We start from the raw sequence: 22036 nt of genomic DNA, 5'->3' as shown, positions 1-22036 counted from the left end.
CTTCTCTTTCCTTTCCTTTTTAGTACAAGGGATTGAACCCAGTGCTTTGCATTTGCCAGGCAAGTAGCAAAGTTAAGCTCAAAGTTACCACTTGAGCTATGCAGCCCACCCCTTTGTTTCTATTTTGGTTTTGATAGGGTCTTGTTAACTTTTCTGGGTTGGCCTTGAACTTGTGACTTAAGTTTACAATCCCCTTGCCTTCACTTCCTGAGTAGCTAGGATTATAGGTGTGTACTACCATGCCTGGTTTAATTCCTTACTCATGTTACTAGGTACCTAACAGCTTTGTGACTTCAGGAAAATTAAGTTAGCTCTCTGAAATATCAATTTCAGAACTCAAGTAATAAGATTAGTACATATAACATTTTTTTTTCTTTTATTATTCATATGTGCATACAAGGCTTGGTTCATTTCTCCCCCCCTGCCCCCATAGTACATATAATATGTTAAAAATAATAAGGGAGATAAAGTATGGTAAATAGTTGACATAAAAGCTTGTCTACAGTATTTTTTCTTCTCAGCATTACATAATCCCTCCTGAGCAAAGATGTAGTTTTTTTAGTGGATAACACAATACCTTTCAGTGGAACTCCAAATAAAGAGAACAGATACAAGAAATCATTACAATATCACTTATGTATTTTGAAGCATTGAACTTTCAGGCTAGGCTTCTTTTAAGGAATTTAATTTTCCTTGTCAAAAAGAAAAGCTGAAAAAATACTTGAAAAATAATTTTAAAATATTCACATTTTCTATAATACCTTCTTGTTACCCCAATAAAATAAGCAGGGAAATTAAATTATTCTCTATATGGAATGATAAGTGTTAGGAAGTCCTGATATTCACTGTCAGCAATAGGATGCCTCAATGTCTATAACAAGATCAGTTTCCATTCAATATGCACTAGGAGATAGACTCAAATCATTCTGGCTTTTATTCTTGATTATACTTAATACTGTCACTGTTTTTCCAAAGTGTGTCCAGAGTACTTATTCTTGTTCTAAGGAAATCAGTCCATATTCTTGTCTAATATCTCAGTCTTATGATGTGTATGCATTTGTTGTTCTAATTAGGTTTAAGTTTTTCAGTTATATTATCATTCATAATGCAACCTCTTCTATTAAACTGGTATTGAAAGCTACATTTATGCAAAGGATCTTGGGTATAATATCAAATTACTTTATATAAATTCTTTCACAGGGTCTTAATTTTCTGGTCTCTTGTGATCTTGGATTTCACACAAAGGAAGACGGAGAGCTAACAACATTTCAGGAAGGAAAATGAGGGGGGCAGATAGCGAGAGAATCTGAATTCAGGTCTCCATTTGGAATGCAAAGAGAAAATATAGGTCTAACGGCTCCTTGGAAGGTGAGATTAGAGAAATTATAAATGACAGATTTATCTGTGACATTGTAGAATGATATCAGCCCATATTCATAATCTAGGAAAACTCCAACCTTGTGCATTTGCTTTCTCACACAGACCTTTTTTAAAGGGGGAAAGACCCAGAAGGTGTAATCAGTCCCCATCATGGATCTCATGAGTAACAGTTTATTTCCAGAAGCTTCCATCTGGTTGCTCTTTCTGTCTGCAGAGTTATATATGCCCAACTGCCATTTGGTGGCCTTTTCCACTTCTATCTCCCAATAGTGCTTCCCTGAGGTGAAGCTTTCCACACCCAGCACAGTGGCACTAAAGTCAGATCTGTTTGGGTTGCCGGGCACATTCTGTTGGGTATTTGCAATTCTTACACTGCTCAGGTTCTTGGATAAGAGCAGGTAGGGATGAGCTGTTTCAGGATCCAAAGTTATATTTCCTGCAGGGAGAGACATAATTAGTTAACCCAGGGGGGTGCAGCGAAGCCAATGCCAGCATGATTTCTCACTTACAGGGGCTTCCCAATGGGTGGACACAAGTCTGAGGCACAGACATGGCAAAGACAAATCGGAAGAACCCAGCAAAAGGAGTCTTATAAGCTTTACTCCAATAAATGAACACTATGGAAAAAAGAAGTCAATGCAATGATGGAAAAGAGACACAACCTACTGAGGGAGAAACAAAACAAAGAATAATGGGCCAAAGAGAGGTTTGCAAGTACTTTAACCAACAGGCTGTAAAACTGTCCTGGTACCAGTCCCATCCAGGTATCATCTGGGATCTAAGTCTAGACACCTAAAGATCTTTTCCAAGCCTAAAATAGCCAGAAACACAAGTGTCCACTAATAAAACAGCTGATTTACAGCTGTTCCCTGTGACTTAATCACTCTTCTCATCTTAAATATCCCAAGAGTGATGTAAATTCCTAAAACTGCTGATAACAGGCACTTGATATTAAATAAATCAAAGAACATATTAAAGGTAGCTAGAAAATCTATGAGAATCATCCAGAAAATCAAACAGAGAACAAGAAGCAAGCTCACTGTGATTCCTCATACTTGAAGGAAGATGACTCTTGCCTTTTTTATATCTTATACTGTTCCTTCTCTCTTCCTAGTTAACCCCCAAGTATTATGACTTTTCAAGATTTGGTCCTGGAACATCCTTTTTTACTATTTGCAATCTCTGTCCCAAGTAACCTCACCTAGCCTCAGTTTTAAGTATCCTCTGTATGTTCATGACTCACCCCATAAAAAAACTGTTAATACTAGTTGGATATAAAAAGGGAATTTGAAGCACAATACATCCAAAATGGAACTCCAACTCTATCCCTCTCCAATCCTTACTTCTTAGTAAATAGCACCCATGTTTCTTTAGTTGATTAAGGTATAAAACTGGAGTAGTCCTGTATTTCTTATTTCTTCTAGCATCTAATCCCGCAGTTGGTTCTTTAATTTCTGTTACTTAACTTCGGCAAGTTAAATTAACTTAAATTCCTTGACTGGCAGCCATATTCATATCATTAGAGTAGTCTCACAAGCCACACACCTTGAACTTTAAATTGCAAGTTGTCTCACATTCCTAGTATCTCCCGAAGATGGGCTGAAACAATGCAAATTCTCTCTGCAAAAATACACACCTCATTCCTGGCCTCAAATAATTTTTTTTTTCTTTTTTTTCTACTTTGGCCTCAAAGAATTTCTAAAAACAGTAGCTCAAGAAGAAAACGAAACTTTCTATCAAAAAATCAGTAAACACGTACCACAAAATAGAAAGCAACTGAGTGATACTAGCAGAAATAAATCTATAAGGAACTTTACATACTGGAATTATTAGACACACACTCTAATACAACTTTGCTTACTATGTCTGAAGAAAAATAAAATCTTAATATCTATAGATACAGAGATGGTATATAGCTTAGAGGTAAAGCTTATGCTCAGCAAATATGAGGTGTCTGTGGTTTTAATCTCCAACACACAAGGGTGCACATACACACACAAACCACCACCAAAAAATGTTATAGGATGTAGAAAATTAAAATGTAAACTCAAACAGATTTGACAAAGAACAAAATAGACTATCCACATATCAAAAGCAAAATGAATTAACTTAAATATATTAATATGGGTTACTACAAAGAAAGAAAGAAAGATAAAAACTGATGTCCCTCATGAATCGAGATATAAAAATTCTTCTTTTTTATTTTCTCTGTGGTACTGGGGTTTGAACTCAGGGCCTCAGACTTGCTAAGCAGGTGCTCTACCGCTTAAGCCACTTCTCCAGCCCTTAATTTTGAGATAGGGTTTCATGAAATATTTGCCAGGGCTGGCTTCAAACCACATTTCTACCTCCTAAGTAGCTAGGATTACAGGAATGAGCCACCAGCACCTGACTAAGATGCAAAAATTCTTAACATATGTTAGCATTTTGAGTACAGCAATATTATACATAACAGTAAGATGTCATCAAGAGTTTATCTCAGGAATGTAAGGCTTGTTCAACTTTGAAAATAAATCAACGTAATTTGTCAATTAACAGATTAAGAAAAGCATTAACATCTCAACAGATACATAAAGGTTCTTATTATTGATTCATGATAAAATTTTTTAGCAAAGTAGGAATACAGGAGAACTTCTTTAGCTGGTTGAAGAATTGTAAAATCCCTACAGCTAACATAAAATTTTATTGAATTTTTTTGATGGTACTTGGGATTGAACTTAGAGCCTTCTGCTTGTTAAACAGGCGCTTTATCACTTGAGTCATTCTACCAGCCCTAACATAAAATTTTAAATGTCTGCTTTTTCCCTAAAGTCAAGAATAAGGTAAGAGTCCATTCTCACCACTCCTATTCCTATTGCAGGGCTGAGCCTGTACAATAAGGCAAGAAAAATATGGAAGACTGGAAAGAAGAAATGAGACTGTTATACTCATAGATTACATGACTATCTTTGAGGAAAATTCCAGTTTATACGTAAAAAAAAATCCAGTTGGGCACTGATAGCTCATTCCAGTAATCCTGGCAGAGATCAGGAAGATTACAGTTCAAGGGCAGCTCAGATAAATAGTTCTCCAGACCCTATCTTGAAATGACTCAACACAAAAAAAAGGGCTGGCGGAGTGGCTCAAGTGTTAGAGTGCCTGCCTAACAAGCATGAGGCCCTGAGTTCAAGCCACAGTGCTTCCAAACTCTCCCCCCTCAAAAAAATGAGTTTATATTGGATGCAAATGTCATATACCTAAATCAATGCCACTTTTATATAGTAGCAATAAAATAGAAATAGATAAAATTTCAATTTCAATTGGTATTTAAAATATATTTATAGTAGCAGTGAAAACATAAAACATAAATTCATTTTATAAAATACAGGTAACATTTATATACTGAAAGCTACAAAGCACTGTGGAAGAAATCAAAGACCTAAATAAATGGTGATATAATGTGTACTGGACAAGAAGTCTTAATATCAAGATGCCAATTCTCCCCAAATTGATCTACATGTTCAATGTGGTACCAACCAAAACTCCAGAAGTTTTATTTTGAAAAGTCAACAAATTGATATAAAATTAATGTGGAAAAGCAAAGATCCTAGGGTAGCAAAAGCTATTTTGAAAAAGAATAAATTTGGAAAACTCACAGTACTTGCTTTCAAGACTTCTGATAGAGTTATCATCAAGCCAGTGTGGTGTTGGCAAAAAGATAGACTCAGTGATCAACAGACCTGGTCATAAATGTCAATTGACTTTCAACAAAGATGCTAAATAAGTTTAATGGAGAATGGATGATGTGTTTAACAAACTGTACTGAAACAACTGAATATCCATGTACAAAATAATAAGTGTCTGGGATGTAGATTGGTGATAAGAGCACAAGTTTAGCATGAAAAAGCCTTGGGTTCACCAGGCATTGTGGTGTGTATATGTAGTCCTACCACTCATGTTGTGGAGATAGGAAGATTATGAATTTGAGGTCAGCCTGGGCTACACAGCAAGACCCTATCTAAAAAACCAACCACATTCCCCTCCCAATAAAACCCAAACCAAAGCTAAACAAAAACCCCACTGCTAGTCTTCTAAAGACAATGGTAGGAAAATGGTAATATAGAGCAGTATGCAAAAACATACCTGATAAACAAGTGATAGATGGATATAAAGACACTCTAAAACCCAGTAAGAAGGTATGTATCTCAGTTTAAGAAATGGGATAAAAGTTTGTATGTATATTTCAAAGCAGAAATACAAGGGTAAATAAACAATGAAAATCATTAGCTATTCCAGTGAGACACCAGTACACCTCAGTTGGGCTACATCTAATGAAACAAATTGACAGGCCCAAATGCTGGAGAGAATATGGAGTAACTGAATCTCTCACACCTACTGATTTATGAGAGTACTCATACAGGCAGTTTCGAAAACAGTTTTGGCAATCCCACTACTAGACAATTAACCAGTATATGAAGTCAAGCACAGAACAATCTGTATGTAAATATTTATAACATAAAGTTGGAAATAATCCAAGTGTTCATGGCATGAACATGGCATGGCGGGAGGATAAATAAATTATGACATATTTATATAATAGAATATCACCAACAATAAAAATGAACATATGGCTGATACATGAGACAACTTGGATGTATATCAACTGTATTATGCTAAGGGAAAGAAACCAGACTCAAAAGATCACTGTGTGACTCTATCAATAAAGTAGAACTACAGGGACAGGAAATATCAATCTTTTGTTATACATGTTAAAATTTTTCTACAGTTTACTTTTTTTATGGCACTGGGGTTTGCACTCTGGGCCTTGCACTTGCTAAGTAAGTGCTCTTATCACTTAAGCCACTCCACCAGCCCTTTTTTTTTGTGATGGGTTTTCAAGAATGGGTCTTGAAAACTATTTGCCAGGGGCTGGCTTTGAATGATAATCCTCTTGGTCTCTGCCTCCAAAGTAGCTAGGATTACAGGTACAGCCATTGGTAACCAGCAGAAGTTTAAAATTTTTAGTGAGGTGCCAGTGGCTTACACCTATAATCCTAACTAGAGATTATAGAGGTGCAGATATCAGGAAGATTGCAGTTTGAAGACAGCCCAGGTAAATAGTTCATGAGATCCTATTTGGAAAAAACAAAAAATCAATAAAGAAATCCAAGATCTAAAATATGCAATAGATCAAATGGACCTAGTAGATGTCTACAGAACATTTCATCCAACTTCTACACAATATACATTCTTCTCAGCAGCCCATGGAACCGTCTCCAAAATAGATCATATCCTAGGGCACAAAGCAAGCCTCAGCAAATATAAGAAAATAGAAATAATACCGTGCATACTATCTGACCACAATGCAGTAAAAGTAGAACTCAACAACAAAAGTAAAGACAAAAAACATGCAAACACTTGGAAACTAAATAACTCATTACTTAATGAAGAATGGATCATCGATGAAATAAAAGAGGAAATTAAAAAGTTCCTGGAAGTCAATGAAAATGAAAATACAACCTACTGGAACCTATGGGACACAGCTAAGGCAGTCTTGAGAGGAAAGTTTATAGCCATGAGTGCATATATTAAAAAGACTGAAAGATCACAAATCAATGACCTAATGATACATCTCAAACTCCTAGAAAAACAAGAACAAGAAAATCCCAAAACAAATAGGAGAGAAAAAATAAAAATAAGAGCTGAAATCAACGAAATAGAAACCAAAAAAACCATACAAAGAATTAATGAAACAAAAAGTTGGTTCTTTGAAAAAATAAACAAGATCGATAGACCCCTGGCAAACCTGACTAAAATGAGGAGACAAAAAACCCAAATTAATAGAATTAGGAATGCAAAAGGGGAGATAACAACAAACACCATGGAAGTCCAGGAAATCATCAGAGACTACTTTGAGAACCTATATTCAAATAAATTTGAAAATCTAAAAGAAATGGACAGATTTCTAGACTGATAACCAGAACATATAGGGAACTTAAAAAACTAAATTCTCCCAAAACTAATGAACCAATAAAGAAATGGGCAAGTGAACTAAACAGAACTTTCTCAAAAGAAGAAATTCAAATGGCCGGAAAACACATGAAAAAATGCTCACCATCTCTAGCAATAAAGGAAATGCAAATTAAAACCACACTAACATTCCACCTCACCCCTGTTAGAATAGCCATCATCAGCAACACCACCAACAACAGGTGTTGGCGAGGATTCGGGGAAAAAGGAACCCTCTTACACTGTTGGTGGGAATGTAGATTAGTACAACCACTCTGGAAAAAAATTTGGAGGCTACTTAAAAAGCTGGACATCGATCTACCATTTGATCCAGTAATACCACTCTTGGGGATATACCCAAAAGACTGTGACACAGGTTACTCCAGAGGCACTTGCACACCCATGTTTATTGCGGCACTATTCACAATAGCCAAGTTATGGAAACAGCCAAGATGCCCCACCACTGACAAATGGATTAAGAAAATGTGGTATCTATACACAATGGAATTCTATGCAGCCATGAAGAAGAACAAAATGTTATCATTTGCTGGTAAATGGATGGAATTGGAGAACATTATTCTGAGTGAGGTTAGCCTGGCCCAAAAGACCAAAAATCGTATGTTCTCCCTCATATGTGGACATTAGATCAAGGGCAAACACAACAAGGGGATTGGACTTTGAGCACATGATAAAAGCGAGAGCACACAAGGAAGGGGTGAGGATAGGTAAGACACCTAAAAAATTAGCTAGCATTTGTTGCCCTCAACGCAGAGAAACTAAAGCAGATACCTTAAAAGCAACTGAGGCCAATAGGACAAGGGGACCAGGAACTAGAGAAAAGGTTAGATCAAAAATCAAAAAGAATTAACCTAGAAGGTAACACCCACGCACAGGAAGTCAATGAGTCAATGCCCTGTATAGCTATCCTTATCTCAACCAGCAAAAACCCTTGTTCTTTCCTATTATTGCTTATACTCTCTCTACAACAAAATTAGAAATAAGGGCAAAATAGTTTCTGCTGGGTATTGGGGCGGGGAGCGGGAGGGGGCGGAGTGGGTGGTAAGGGAGGGGGTGGGGGCAGGGGGGAGAAATGAACCAAGCCTTGTATGCACATATGAATAATAAAAGGAAAAAAAAAAAGATCTGGTGGAGTAGCTCGAGGTGTGGGCCCTGAGTTCAAACCCCAGTACTCCCCAAAAAACATTTAAAATTTTTAAGTAGTATAATCTGCCTGAAATTATGTTTTAGGTTGTGAAAGCAGTAAAGAATTTGCATAGGAAATTCGCATATTTTCCTGACAGTTGGCTGATGCATGCAGCACAATAATTTTCCAGTCTTCAAACTACTGAATTTACTTTTACTTATGCTAGTCTGATCACTTGATTCTCAAGCATAAAGTATTATGTACTCATGGATATGTGGCAACTTACTTTGGAGCACTGCTAGCATTCTGCTCATTCCTTTTATTTGACACGAACTCAGGTCTGTGGTAGGAGCAGGTTCCAGGCACTGAAGCAGTAGTGACTCACTTCTATTGAAAACAGCAACAAAAAAAAAGAGCATTTACTGCAGTCTCTTCACAGACCACAGGCCCCACCATTTAAGGGACAGATCTCCTTACCTCCCATCAGTAGATATGACATCCCCATTTCTACCCAACATGTCTAACCCCTGTGTGTAGAACATATATATAGGAGTCTTGACTCTGCCCCAATGTTTCCAAAATGAAAACTTACCTTTCTAAATTATGTCTTGCATTCTAGAAGAAAAAAGAGACAAAGTGAATACTGGGTGTCTGAGCAGAGTTTTTTTCCCCTTTATTATTGTGCTGGGTGGGAATACATTGTGGCATTTGCAAAGGTTCTTACAATGTATCAAATACATCATACTTGAATTTGCTCCCTCCACTGCTCTCCTTCATCCCCTCTCCCCTGATTCCTGGAACAGTTTCAACAGGTATCATTTTTGCATTTACATACATGTGTGCACATTTTTTTTGCCATATTCACCCTCCAATTCCCTTTTCCGCCATCCCCACCCCCACCAATGGTGCCAACCCTCACTGCTGGGCAGGACCTGTTCTGCCCTTGTGTTCTCTGATTTTGTAGAAGAAAAAAGTTAAAAAGAAAAACATGACATTTTTGCTTGTTTGAGATACAGGTAGCTACACAGGGAGTTGCTTTGTGATAGTTCTATGTATAGATGTTTTGTAATTCTAATTGGTTTATCTCCTCTAATTTTCTTCATTCTACCTTAGTTCCTTTCTTATGGTGGTTTCAGCCAGTTTAAGGTCTCTATATCCATTGTTCTATAAAGAACATGTCAACCATATTCAAGTTCTGAGTTTCCTTCTTTTACTCTACACCTCCTGTGCATGATCTCCCCTTAGTATAACCAGTATTTCATAATATTGCTGCATTTTTATTAGTTCTATATTTCATATATGAGGGAGAGCATGCAATTTTTGGCCTTCTGAGTATGGTTAACTTTGCTTAAGATGATGTTCTCCAGTTCCATACATTTACCTGCAAATGACAAAACTTCATTCTTCTTTGTGGCAGAATAAAATTCCATTGTGTATAAATACCACATTTTCTTAATCCATTCATCAGTTGTGGGGCGCCTTGGTTGTATCCACAGCTTAGCTATTGTGAATAGTGCTACATTAAACATGGGTGTGCAGGTGCCTTTGCTGTAACCTGACTTACATTCCTTCAGAACTATCCCTAGAAGTGGTATTGCTGGATCGTATGGAAGTTCTATTTTTAGTTTTCTAAGAAGCCTCCATATTGTTTTCCATAGTGGTTGTTCTAGCTTACATTCCCACTAGCAGTGTATGAGGGTTCCTTTTTCCCACATCCTCGCCAACATTTGTTGCTGTTTATGCTCTTGCTGGTAGCTATTTTAACAAGAGTGAGATGTAATCTTAATGTGGTTTTGATTTACATTTCCTTTGTGTGAGCCAAGTCTTTTGTGAGCTGTGTTCATGAAAATACTTTCACTTGTAATATGAACTTGATTTCCATGTAATTATTTCAGCCTCATTGAGTCAATCCCGAGATATCAAATTTTAACATGCAGGTAAAGGAAAAAAAAATCCTTTTGCTATATTTTTAAGAAAAGCATTGCCTATACTTCACCTCAGCTATCTTATTCAGATATTGATCTTTCAAATAGTATCCATTTATTTGCCTTCTGTGCTGGGTGGCATAAGACTTAAGCAGATGGAGGGGCCCGCTAGGCCAGGCAGGGAAGTTGGAGGCAAATCAGGAAGTGAGCATAATTGAGTCACACCTGCCCACACTGTCTGGAAACAGGCTTGGCTCTAGAACTGAACTATTTCCTATGATTTTGCCTCCAGAGGCTTTTCAATATTTTTGTTTTATTTTAAAATATTAATACATAGGCTTAATACATAGTACATTCTTATGGCAAATACAGTTCTGATAGAAAGATATGAAGTCTTTAAAAAGATAGTAACATACTTTTTGAAAAGAGAATGCATGCTGTTGTATAAAATTTTAAATAATACTTATTTGTTCAGGCTGCTTTAACAAAACACCAAAGACTGGGTAGCTGACATACAACAGACATCTATTTCTTATACTCTGGAGGTGGGGAGTTTTAAGATGAGGGCCCCGACTACAGATGGTGCCTAGTGAGGTACTTTCATCTTATTCTAACCTCACGTGATGAAATGGGCAAGAAGTTTTTCTTAGGCTCTTTTGTAAGGACACTGATCCATTGTGAGAACTCTACCCAAGAATTCAATCACTACCCAAAGTTCCTATCTCCTAATGCCTTCACCCTCCAGGATGAGGATTTCAACACATATATTTTGGGGAGACACAAACATTCAGACCACAGGGAATACTATGTAAATAAATTTCACCCTTGTTTCCAAAAGAGAAACAAGTAGTTTCTTGCAGTAGCCAGTCAAATCTACTAATTATAGTATATATGTTTTTGATTTTTGTTTTTGTTTTCTTCCAGAGAAAGTCTGAATGTTAACAAGAACATATATACTTACATGTATGATTATTCTCTAAAAACCAAACAAAAAGCAGTTCTGCATTTTTCTTTTTTCATTAATGAGATATTCTGAAGGTATAATCTTAGTGCCTATAGAGGTATTTCATTCTTTTTCATGATTTGTACATATATTTCATTGTATAGATGTATCATATTTTAATTATTAACACTATTGAGGTACATCTGAATTCAAATTTATTGCTGAGAATTCACTTCTTTATTTCATTTTTTATCATATTATTATTGTGCTGGGGGTACACTGTGACATTTACAAATGTTCTTACAATATATCATGGTTGAATTCACCCCACCTATCATTCTTTAGAGAATTCATTTCTTGAAGTAGCACTCAACTATTCATAATGCTTTTAAATTTAAATTTATTTTTAACAGACATATAAAAACAAAAATTGTAACTGGGTTCTGGTGGCTCATGCTATAATCTTAGCTACTCAAGAGACAGAGATCAGGAGGATTGTGGTTTGAAGCCAGCCCAAACAAATAGTTTGCAAGAACCTATCTTGAAAATAGCCAACACAAAAGAGGGTTGACAGAGTGGCTCAAGCTGTAGAGTGCCTGCCTAGAAGCATGAGGCCTGAGTTCAAACCCCAGTGCCACAAAAACAAATTATGCATATTTATGGGCTACCAAGTGAAGGCTGGATACAGATATACATCATGTAATGTTCCTTTGTTTTTTCTGGTGGTACTGGGGGTTGAACTCAAGGCTTTCTGCTTGCTAGGCAGGTGCTCTACAGCTTGAGCCATGTTCCTAGCCCTCATATAATGTTTAAAGCAGGCTAAACATTTATCTTCTTTTTAGGGGACATTACTGGGATGCCAACTCAGGGCTTTGAGCTTACTAGGTTGGTACACTATCACTTGAGCCATGCCCCCTAGCCCTTTTTTCAGATTCCCCAGGGCTTGCTTGTAACTCAATCCTCCTTATGCCTCCTGCAGTATTATTTCTTGACAGTAAAACCCTTTCTTCTAGTGTTTTGAAATATACAGTGCTTTGTCTTTATCTATAATCATTGTACTGCTTTGTAGCACACCAGGACGTCTTGTTCCTCTCTATATAACTTGGTACCCATTAATCAACCTACCCCTACTCCTCTCCTCCCTCCCTTTATTCTCTACTTCTATGAGATCAACTCTTTTAATTTCCACATATAGCCATACTGTACTTGTCTTTCTGTGTCTGGCTTATTTCACTTAACATAATGATCTCCAGTTCCATCCAAACGATGGAACGAGAGGATTTCATAAACGAGAGGATTTCATCTTTTCTGTGATAGCAAAATAGTGCTCTGCTGAGTCTATGTACCATATTTTTTATCCACTTATCAAATGTATGATCACTTATCATAGATTCCTTCTATTTTTTTTTTGTATTGTGAATAGTGCTGCAATAAACATGGAAGTACAGATGTCTCTTCAACAAATGACTTAATTTCTTGGATGTATATATCCAATACTGGGATTTCTGGATCATATGGTAGATATACTTTTAGTTTTTTTGAGGAGCCTCCATACTATTTCTCATAACAGCTATACTAACTTACATTCCCACCCATAGTGTGATAATGATTCATTAACTAGAAAGCAGTTGCTTTGTCTTCATGTGAGGTTGAAGATCACTGGGCCTTGCATTCTGGGAGTGACCCCTAAGGTGTACTGTCCACATCTCATTTCTCAAATACTGCAATGAAAGGTCTGGTCCAGTCTTACCTGGAGCAATGCCAAGGCAGGCTCCCTGCACTTCTTCTCAAGCTCCATGGTGATCCTTTGGAGATGACAGAGCTGTTCAGAAACTCTGACTTCATTCTCCTTCAGTTTATTCACATTCTCTCTTACCGCACAGTCCAGTCTCTGTAGAAACACCTCTTAATTACTATTCAATAACTGATATCTTTGATTATTTATTAATTCAACCATGTCTTCAAAACACTTCTTCTGCCTGCCATGGCCTTAATCAGGTAAGGTGTGAATCAGGATACCTTTTATTAGCAATTTGACTCTTTGATACCTAATATGTTAAAGCTGAGGTAGACATGTACGCATGTAATCTACTTACTGGGATTAACAGTGTGCGCCTAAAACACATTCTCTTTGCTATGGTATTTTATTCAAGAAGTTTAATATTTCCATCACTAAATTGAACTTAAATAAAGCCATTATAATTTATTTAAATGTTAAATTATATCAATTAATAAGAAACACTAATTAAGCCACTGATATCAGTTTCCTTTTTATCCTTTCAAATGTGCTGTACCTAGTCACATAAGCACATGATTATGTTATTTGGGGGAGAAAAAACCCCATAAATGATGGCATGTTATACTCTATTGCTAATGTGACAATTTGCATTTTCTTGGAGTATATTCCTCATTCATAAGCACAGCTACCCATTGCCTTCTACCTGGTAAAAAGCCATTCCATATTATGTATGTAGCACAATTTATTTTCTGAGTCTTATTTATATCAATAGATATAGATGTTACAGTGTCTCTTGCTATCAATAAATGGTCTAGCAGGGCACTGGTGGCTTATGCCTGTAATCCTAGCTATTCAGGAGGCAGAGATCTGGAGGATCAAAGCCAGCCTGGGCAAACAGTTCTGTGAGACCCTATCTCAAAAAACCCTTCACAAAAACAGGGCTGGTATAGTGGCTCAAGGTGAAGGCCCTGAGTTCAAGCTCTAGTACTGCAAAAATAAATAAATGTTCTGACAGTAGCAAAAAAGCCTACATTTGTCAATTGCTTAAAATACACAAGACACTATTTAATGAGCTTTCTGTAGAGTATCTCATTCAAAACTCACAACACAGCCAAAATATAGCTTGGTGGTAGAGCACTTGCCTAGCATGTTTAAGGTCCTGGGTTTGATCCCCAGCAGTACAAAAAACAAAAGAAAAACAAAGAAAACAACACAAAAACCTCACAGCAATGCTATGAATTAGCAGTCATTTGTTATCTTCATTCACGGTTAAAGAAGCTGAGTCTAAGAGTAAACGAGGCCAAGGTCGCCTAGGAGCTAGTAAATACCAGAGCTCAAATGTAAGCCCTGTCAATCTGGCTTCTAAGTTTAATTCTGAATATGACTCTTTCCTGAAACCCAATGTGACAGTGTTTGCTTTATCCAGGTCTTTTAATATGGCTATGAATATATTTACAGTATAACACAGTAATATAATATACATAAACAAATAACTTTATAGGTATATTTTACCTTACTCTTGTCTTTTTATATGTGTGTGAAGATAAATTCATAGAAACAGGATCATTTTGTAGTAATGAACGTTCCATATTATGTTTGTATTTTGCCTATTGATGAATGTAGGTTGTATCTAAGCTCTTGCTATCAATAAATGCTATAATAGTAATACTAATGCCTACAATTTATCAACTGCAGAAACAGAATTGCTAGGTGGGTATATACAAACTTTTAATACATCTGTAGCTATCACTGGATATCTCATTCTGAAATTGACATAATGTTCAGCTCTTCTTTCTCTCATTTCCCAAATATTATGAGGATGTTGTCTGAAATATCTTACCTGTAACATTTCCTGGGACTTCTCCTCTAGCTCTGTGTCAAATCTTATCAGTTGATTCCGACTCGCTTCTCTCAAATTCATGTCAAATCTGCATCCATTCAGTCTCAGAAAGTTCAGCTCATTCTCTTCAGTCAACAACCGGAACCTTAACCTATATTCAGACTCGATCATCTCTTTAAAATTCTGCTCTTCTTCCTTCCTCAGATACAGATGATAGATTTCAGGTTAAGCATGAGAGATTATCCACAAATACATATTCTATATCTATATCTCACAACAATATAAAGACAAAAAGTATAAAGTACAGGGGCAGAAATAAAAGGCATAAGTGCAAAGACAAAGGGAATTTGAGTCAAATCAGCAGGACATCAACACAATCTTAATACATGCAAAAAGGAATGTTAACTGATTTAGAGAGCTATGAAAGATACAGCCTCTGACCAAAGACGAAGAGACCAGGAAATTCGAAGGTGACACTTTATGGATAGAGGAGTGTGAGAAAAATGGAGTCAAGGATGGAAGATATCAAAGTTTTTATACCAAACAACTGGAAGAATAGTTAACAAAATGTAGAAAGAGAAACTAAAGACAGGCTAGATTCCAGAGAAGGGAAGTATATCAGAAAGTCAGCTTTAGCTATGATAAATTCGACTATTCAGTTAGACATCTAAGGAGAGATGCCAAGTAGAAAACTAGATATAAAAGTCTTCCATTTTGAAGTCTGGGCTAGAGATACACATTAGGGAACAATCATTTTAGAGGTAAAATATAATCTCATGAGCCTCATTAGAATCAAAACCTCTTGACTACACTTCACCATCACCTGGTCCTGATTATAGTAACTTTTTTTCATGTCTCCCCAATGTAGTTTTTACTCTTAGATGATCTTTTCTCACTTTGGAAGCGTATTTCTGTAAAAATGGAAAATCATGTCACTCCCCTGCTCAAAACTTTTCAGTGATTTGCATACTTCACTTTAAGTGTCTGAGATGATTGTGCCCTTCTATCTTCTGCTCATCACCTACAGTCCCTACCACTTTCTCACAGCCCCAGCTAAGTACACGAGTCTCCAGATCTTTGTATCTGCCATTTGCTCTGCCTGAAATATTCTTCCCCAAGATGACTATGTGATTTAATCCCTCATGCCCATGAGTTTTCTCAAATGCCACCTTCTGAATGACAAGGTATTGACCACTTTCTATAAAAGTGCACCCCATCACTTTCTTTTCTGCTTTAAAAAAATTATAGCACTTTCCTTGTAGCATCCTATTGATTTGACTTATTTTGTTTATGTTCACTAGGCTGTAAATTCCACAAGGTCAAAACTACTTTTTTCAATGCTGAATACACCATGCCTCACCCAGTCCCTGGCAAATCACAATATTGGTTGAAGAGATGGTGTTTAGAGCTAAAAAAAAATGATAGGTTGAAAAGTTATTTATACAGCCATGTGATTCTTCTTGGAGATTTATATTCTTTAAAAATTGAGAGTTGGGCGCTAGTGGCTCACGCCTGTAATCCTAGCTACTCAGGAGGCAAAGATCAGGAGGATCAAGGTTCGAAGCCAACACAGGCAAACAGTTCGCAAGACCATAACTCGAAAAATCCTATCACAAAAAATTGGGCTAGTGTAGGTGGCTGAAGGTGAAGACTGTGAGTTCAAGACCCAGTACTGAAAAAAAAAAAAGCAGGGGGGTGCTGGAGGAGTGGCTCCAGGCATAGGCCCTGAGTTCAAACCACAGTAAGGAAAAAAAAAAAAACTGAGAGAGGGCTGGCAGAATGGTTCAAGTGGTAAAGTGTCTGTCTAGCAAGCATGAGGCCCTGAGTTCAAACTCCAGTATATCTTTAAAAAAAATGAGAGAGAAAAAGCTCAGACTCTGATATGCCTGGAACAGATTAGAGTTAAGTATGGAGATACTGTTTCAAATTAGCAAGGAAATGTGCCTAACAGATAGTGAGCACTCAATTTGGATAGCAGTTCTTAATTGCTCTTTAAAGGGTTTCATAATTCAGACAGCCACCAAAACTACACGAGATGCTCGATTCTCCTACACCTTAACTATTATCTTTTTGAATTTTGCCAAGGAAAACTACAATTATCCACCTTACTAACAATTTAATATAGTTCATGTGTATTTTTTACAAGAATCTTTTTCTATGTTTAAAACATATTTCTAAAAAAAATATGAACAGATCAAATAAGCAAAAGAAATAAAAGCAGAATGAAAACAAGAAAGTTATTTGTACTTCTTTTCTCCAAATGACTATCTTTATCACTTTTTAAATTGAATTTCTAGTCTTTTTCTTACAGACTTTGAAGAGCTCCTTATATATTAAGATATTAACAGTCTTCCCCCCCATGGATTGCCAACATTTTTCCTGTTTTGTTATTAGTCTTTTGACTTTGTTTACAATATATTACCCACTTTCTAACATTATTGGTAATTTTCTCCCAAGAATCAAGATAACCACTGACCTGAATCATCATCATTCTTTCTTGCCCATCAGCCAATATGCTTTTAGCTACTTCAAGTTTCACCTTCAATGTGTTCAATATTTCCTGAAATAACTTCTATAAAGAAATAGATTACAGAATTACAATTAGCTTTAATCCTAAAGCTAATTGCTTTAGGATAGTTAGATTCCTATTCTTAAACAACAAAAAGGTTATTAGACCCGATCATATGTTTTCTTAGACTTAAAGTTGAAGGTTCAACTAAATACAGCATTTGGTATTTCTTAATGAACACCAACTAAGAGAATGGTTTTGAGGGACCAGAATATCTGCCCAATCAGTCAACCAGTCAAGCATTTGTCAGAATGTCTTGGGATGTGCATACAGCTTACTCTGTATTTCTCAGCAGCCTCCTGTATTCCATATACCATGTGACACTTGTGCTCCTGGAACTGGTGACACTTGCTGCAAAGTGTGATTTGGTCATCATCACAGAATAGCTGTGCTGTTTTCCTGTGTGTCTCACAACAGGCATCTTCAGTGACATTGTGCTCCAACTGGAGGCTGAGCCTTTTGGACATTGTAGTAGGCGTCCCTAGTTGAAGATTAATGCGTTCCTAATATGGAGTATGTCCCTGCACTCTGCACAGGAGGGGAGGAGTAGGCTGCCTCTGTGTTTTGGAGCAGGCACACTTGATAACCTCAGGGTCCACAATGATGCATCCAAGACCCAAGGAGACAATCCACGCAGACGGAGCAGATAGAGCAGCTCTGCACATCCAGGAATCCTCAGATGCACCAAATTTCTGATAGTCACATACTTGAGGAAGGAGTCACAGTCACAGTAATGTTCTTGTATCGGAGGGTCTTCCTCAGTTTTCTGAAATTTAAGTAACAGGTTGAATAGTTACCACAAGCAACAGCATAGTCCAGTACTCCCTAAGTCATTTACAAAGAAGTGCTCAGTAAAAGACACAGTGCCTTGGAGGAACAACAGAACTTGAACATGGGTGAGGCAAGGCCAAGCATTCATGGTGCAAACTGCACAGGGACTTAAGGTGCCACTCATTCTCCTAGCCTTCGGCAAGAATCAGAAAGTGAGGCACTCTTTGGGTGCTTCTTAAAGAAGTGCCTGAGTGCCAAATTTAGGTGCAAATGAGATACCTAAGGTGCATGTAAGCCTAAGAGTTGGAAGTCTCCTTAAATTTAGCACTCAAAGTGCCACAGCTTGTTTGACTGTAACTGCTCATTAAGGAAAATTTCAAAAACATCTTTGGGATTTGAGGTTGTGGATCAAGTGGTAGACCCCTGCCTAGCAAGCAGGAGGCTCTGAGTTCAAATTCCAGTACTGAAAAAAATTCACAAGCAGTGGCAAGGTAAGGTACTGGCCCTAAGAAAGCATCGAAAAGGAGATCAGGAGGCTGCACCCTAGTCCCTCGGCAGGCAGGCAGAGGCGCTCATTGGTGACCCGGATGGGCGGACGGGCAGAGGACAGACAGAATGTTGTCTCCGGAGGCTGGCCACGCATTGGGCTCCAAGGCTGCTCCACCTAAGTGACGATGAGGGACACATGTGTGCCATGTGCCGAGGCGGCCAAACAGACTGCCTGGTTCTGGATGAACCTGGTGCCTCAAGAAAGGGAACAGAGGCCAGGGTGTGGTCCGCATGCACATGGCCCGAGGGAAGGGAAGAGAGCTGACTGCAGAACCTGCCACCTGGGCCCAACTGCCCCAGATAAAGCTGGACAGACAGCATACCTTGTTCAGTACAGACGTCACTCAGGAACTACCCACGCCTCAGGGCATAGCAGCGTCACGGGGACAAAGGTCACTTCCAGGACAGAACCATGGGCAGTTGCAGCGATGCCCACTGCCCCGGGCGCAGCTGGGTACCCCCGGCTCTGGTCTGTCTTGTGACCCCCAAGAGTATGTCGTTAGGTGTTCCCTTCAACTACCCTGTGCAACTAATACCTTTACATCTGCTGCCATATCGTAGCTCGAGACAATGTGAATTTGTGTTTATTCTTTTGTTTTTTTGTAATGAAGGTGTTTCTATTCACATACCCTTAAAAAAAAAAAGCTTTGCAAAAATATGAAAGGGACAGAGCATAATGTCTTGCTTTGTTTTGTTTTCCAGGAAACAAATGATCTGTGCTCTGCATTCCCATTTCTGTATCCAATTATAGGATTGCCTTCAATCAATATTTCTATCCTTTTAAACAAATATTATCTTAATTACATTGTTTAAATATATTCCTCCTGAATTTAGAAACTTTTCCCCAACGAAGGCCTGTTTGTGGGCAGGTGCTCTACCACTTGTGTAACCTCCGGACCTTGAAGGCCAGGATGGCTCAGTTTCTTTGTCTAACTCACTCATTACTGAGTGACATCATAACATGAAAACCAGTCTCTCAAACCCTCTCTTCTAGTCACGTGTGTCTCCACTCTGGCTCTTCTGACAATGACAGGTCCCAGGAATACCAGTTACCTTCTTACTTCTCCCCTTGCCCTTACTCCCAACTAAACTTTTTCCTGTTTTTTCTTTTTGATTTAATGTTTAAGTTATACAAACACATTTATAATCCTTAAGTAGATTAATATGGTACACATGATTTTTTTTTTGGTGTGGTACTGGGGTTTGAACTCAGGGCCTACATCTTTTGAACTACTCCACCAGCCCTTTTTGTGAAGGTTTTTTCAAAATAGGGTCTCTTGAACTATTTGCCCAGGCTGGCTTCAAACCGTGATCCTTCTAATTTCTGCCTCCTGAGTAGCTAGGATTACAGGCGTGAGCCAGTGGCACTCCTCTTGTTTAGGTACATCTTAAAATAGAACTTTTCAAAGTGTTGTCCCAATGATAACCAGAATATACAGGGAACTTAAAAAACTAAATTCTCCCAAAACTAATGAACCAATAAAGAAATGGGCATGTGAACTAAACAGAACTTTCTCAAAAGAAGAAATTCAAATGGCCAGAAAACACATGAAAAAATGCTCACCATCTCTAGCAATAAAGGAAATGCAAATTAAAACCACACTAAGATTCCACCTCACCCCTGTTAGAATAGCCATCATCAGCAACACCACCAACAGGTGTTGGCGAGGATGCGGGGAAAAAGGAACCCTTTTACACTGTTGGTGGGAATGTAGACTAGTACAACCACTCTGGAAAAAAATTTGGAGGCTACTTAAAAAGATGGACATCGATCTACCATTTGATCCAGCAATACCACTCTTGGGGATATACCCAAAAGACTGTTACTCCAGAGGCACCTGCACATCCATGTTTATTGCGGCACTACTCACAATAGCCAAGTTATGGAAACAGCCAAGATGTCCCAGCACTGACGAATGGATTAAGAAAATGTGGTATCTATACACAATGGAATTCTATGCAGCCATGAAGAAGAACAAAATGTTATCATTCGCTGGTAAATGGATGGAATTGGAGAACATCATTCTGAGTGAGGTTAGCCTGGCTCAAAAGACCAAAAATCGTATGTTCTCCCTCATATGTGGACATTAGATCAAGGGCAAACACAACAAGGGGATTGGACTATGAGCACATGATAAAAGCGAGAGCACACAAGGGAGGGGTGAGGATAGGTAAGACACCTAAAAAACTAGCTAGCATTTGTTGCCCTTAACGCAGAGAAACTAAAGCAGATACCTTAAAGCAACTGAGGCCAATAGGAAAAGGGGACCAGGAACTAGAGAAAAGGTTAGATCAAAAAGAATTAACCTAGAAGGTAACACCCACACACAGGAAATCAATGTGAGTCAATGCCCTGTATAGCTATCCTTATCTCAACCAGCAAAACCCCTTGTTCCTTCCTATTATTGCTTATACTCTCTCTACAACAAAATTAGAGATAAGGGCAAAATAGTTTCTGCTGGGTATTGAGGGGGGGGGCGGGAGGGGGCGGAGTGGGTGGTAAGGGAGGGGGTGGGGGCAGGGGGGAGAAATGAACCAAGCCTTGTATGCACATATGAATAATAAAAGAAAAATGAAAAAAAAAAAAAAACAAAGTGTTGTCCCAAGATTTGAGTTACTTTTTTGATGAAGACAAAAGTGCCAGGTCTTACATTACTAATAGACAGCATGTTTTACTTTTTTGTGGTGATGGGGGAGCGACTACTGGGGTTTGAACTCAGAACCTCACACTTGCAAAGGAGGTGCTCTACTGCTTGAGCCACACCTCCAGTCCATCTTGCTCTGGGATAGGGTGTCACAAACTATTTGCCTGGGCTGGCCTAGAACCACCATCCTCCTGATCTCAGCCTCCCAAATAGCAAGGATTACAGGCATGAGCCACCAGTGCCTGGCTACATACTGTACTTTTTTTTTTTTTAAATCTCGACATACTTGCAAATTCCCAGTTTTTAAATTTAATTTAATATATATCTATTTGGAGGGACTGGGCTTCATACTTACTATGCAGATACTCTACCCCTTGGGCCACTCTGCCAGCCCTTAATTCCCAGCTTGTTTTTTGAAAGGGAACTTCTTTTATTTAGCAATATGTGTTTTCATGAAAAGTTTAATATTAAAGTATAGGATTTATTTAATATTGGTGATGAAAAATACAAGGATTTCAGTTCTGGGCCAGCCCTGGCAAATAGT

General features: G+C 37.9%; 1 protein-coding gene across 1 annotated transcript; it reads right to left on the bottom strand.

Moving 5' to 3' along the window:
- Positions 1–1218: 1218 nt before the first annotated feature.
- On the bottom strand, positions 1219–18341 carry Triml2 (tripartite motif family like 2). Its single transcript, XM_020187496.2, has 7 exons — positions 17806–18341; positions 17435–17530; positions 14959–15153; positions 13131–13271; positions 9105–9127; positions 8799–8899; positions 1219–1816 (listed from the first exon to the last, which is right to left on the bottom strand). Exons 1-7 carry the CDS (start codon positions 17992–17994, stop codon positions 1269–1271), a joined length of 1293 nt encoding a protein of 430 aa, XP_020043085.1. The 5' UTR covers positions 17995–18341; the 3' UTR covers positions 1219–1268.
- Positions 18342–22036: the final 3695 nt, after the last annotated feature.

Source organism: Castor canadensis, chromosome 14 (genome assembly GCF_047511655.1).
Source record: "Castor canadensis chromosome 14, mCasCan1.hap1v2, whole genome shotgun sequence".
Lineage (NCBI taxonomy): Eukaryota > Metazoa > Chordata > Mammalia > Rodentia > Castoridae > Castor > Castor canadensis.
This window is presented reverse-complemented; position numbering and strand designations above follow the sequence as displayed.

Excerpts from the sequence above, each read along its gene's own strand:
- Triml2 (XM_020187496.2), bottom strand. The coding sequence starts at position 17,994 with ATGTCCAAAAGGCTCAGCCTCCAGTTGGAGCACAATGTCACTGAAGAT. Across the intron at positions 17,531-17,805 it reads AGGCTGCTGAGAAATACAGA|AAGTTATTTCAGGAAATATT; the intron begins GTAAGCTGTATG and ends ATTTCTTTATAG. Across the intron at positions 13,272-14,958 it reads AGTCCCAGGAAATGTTACAG|AGACTGGACTGTGCGGTAAG; the intron begins GTAAGATATTTC and ends GTGTTTCTACAG.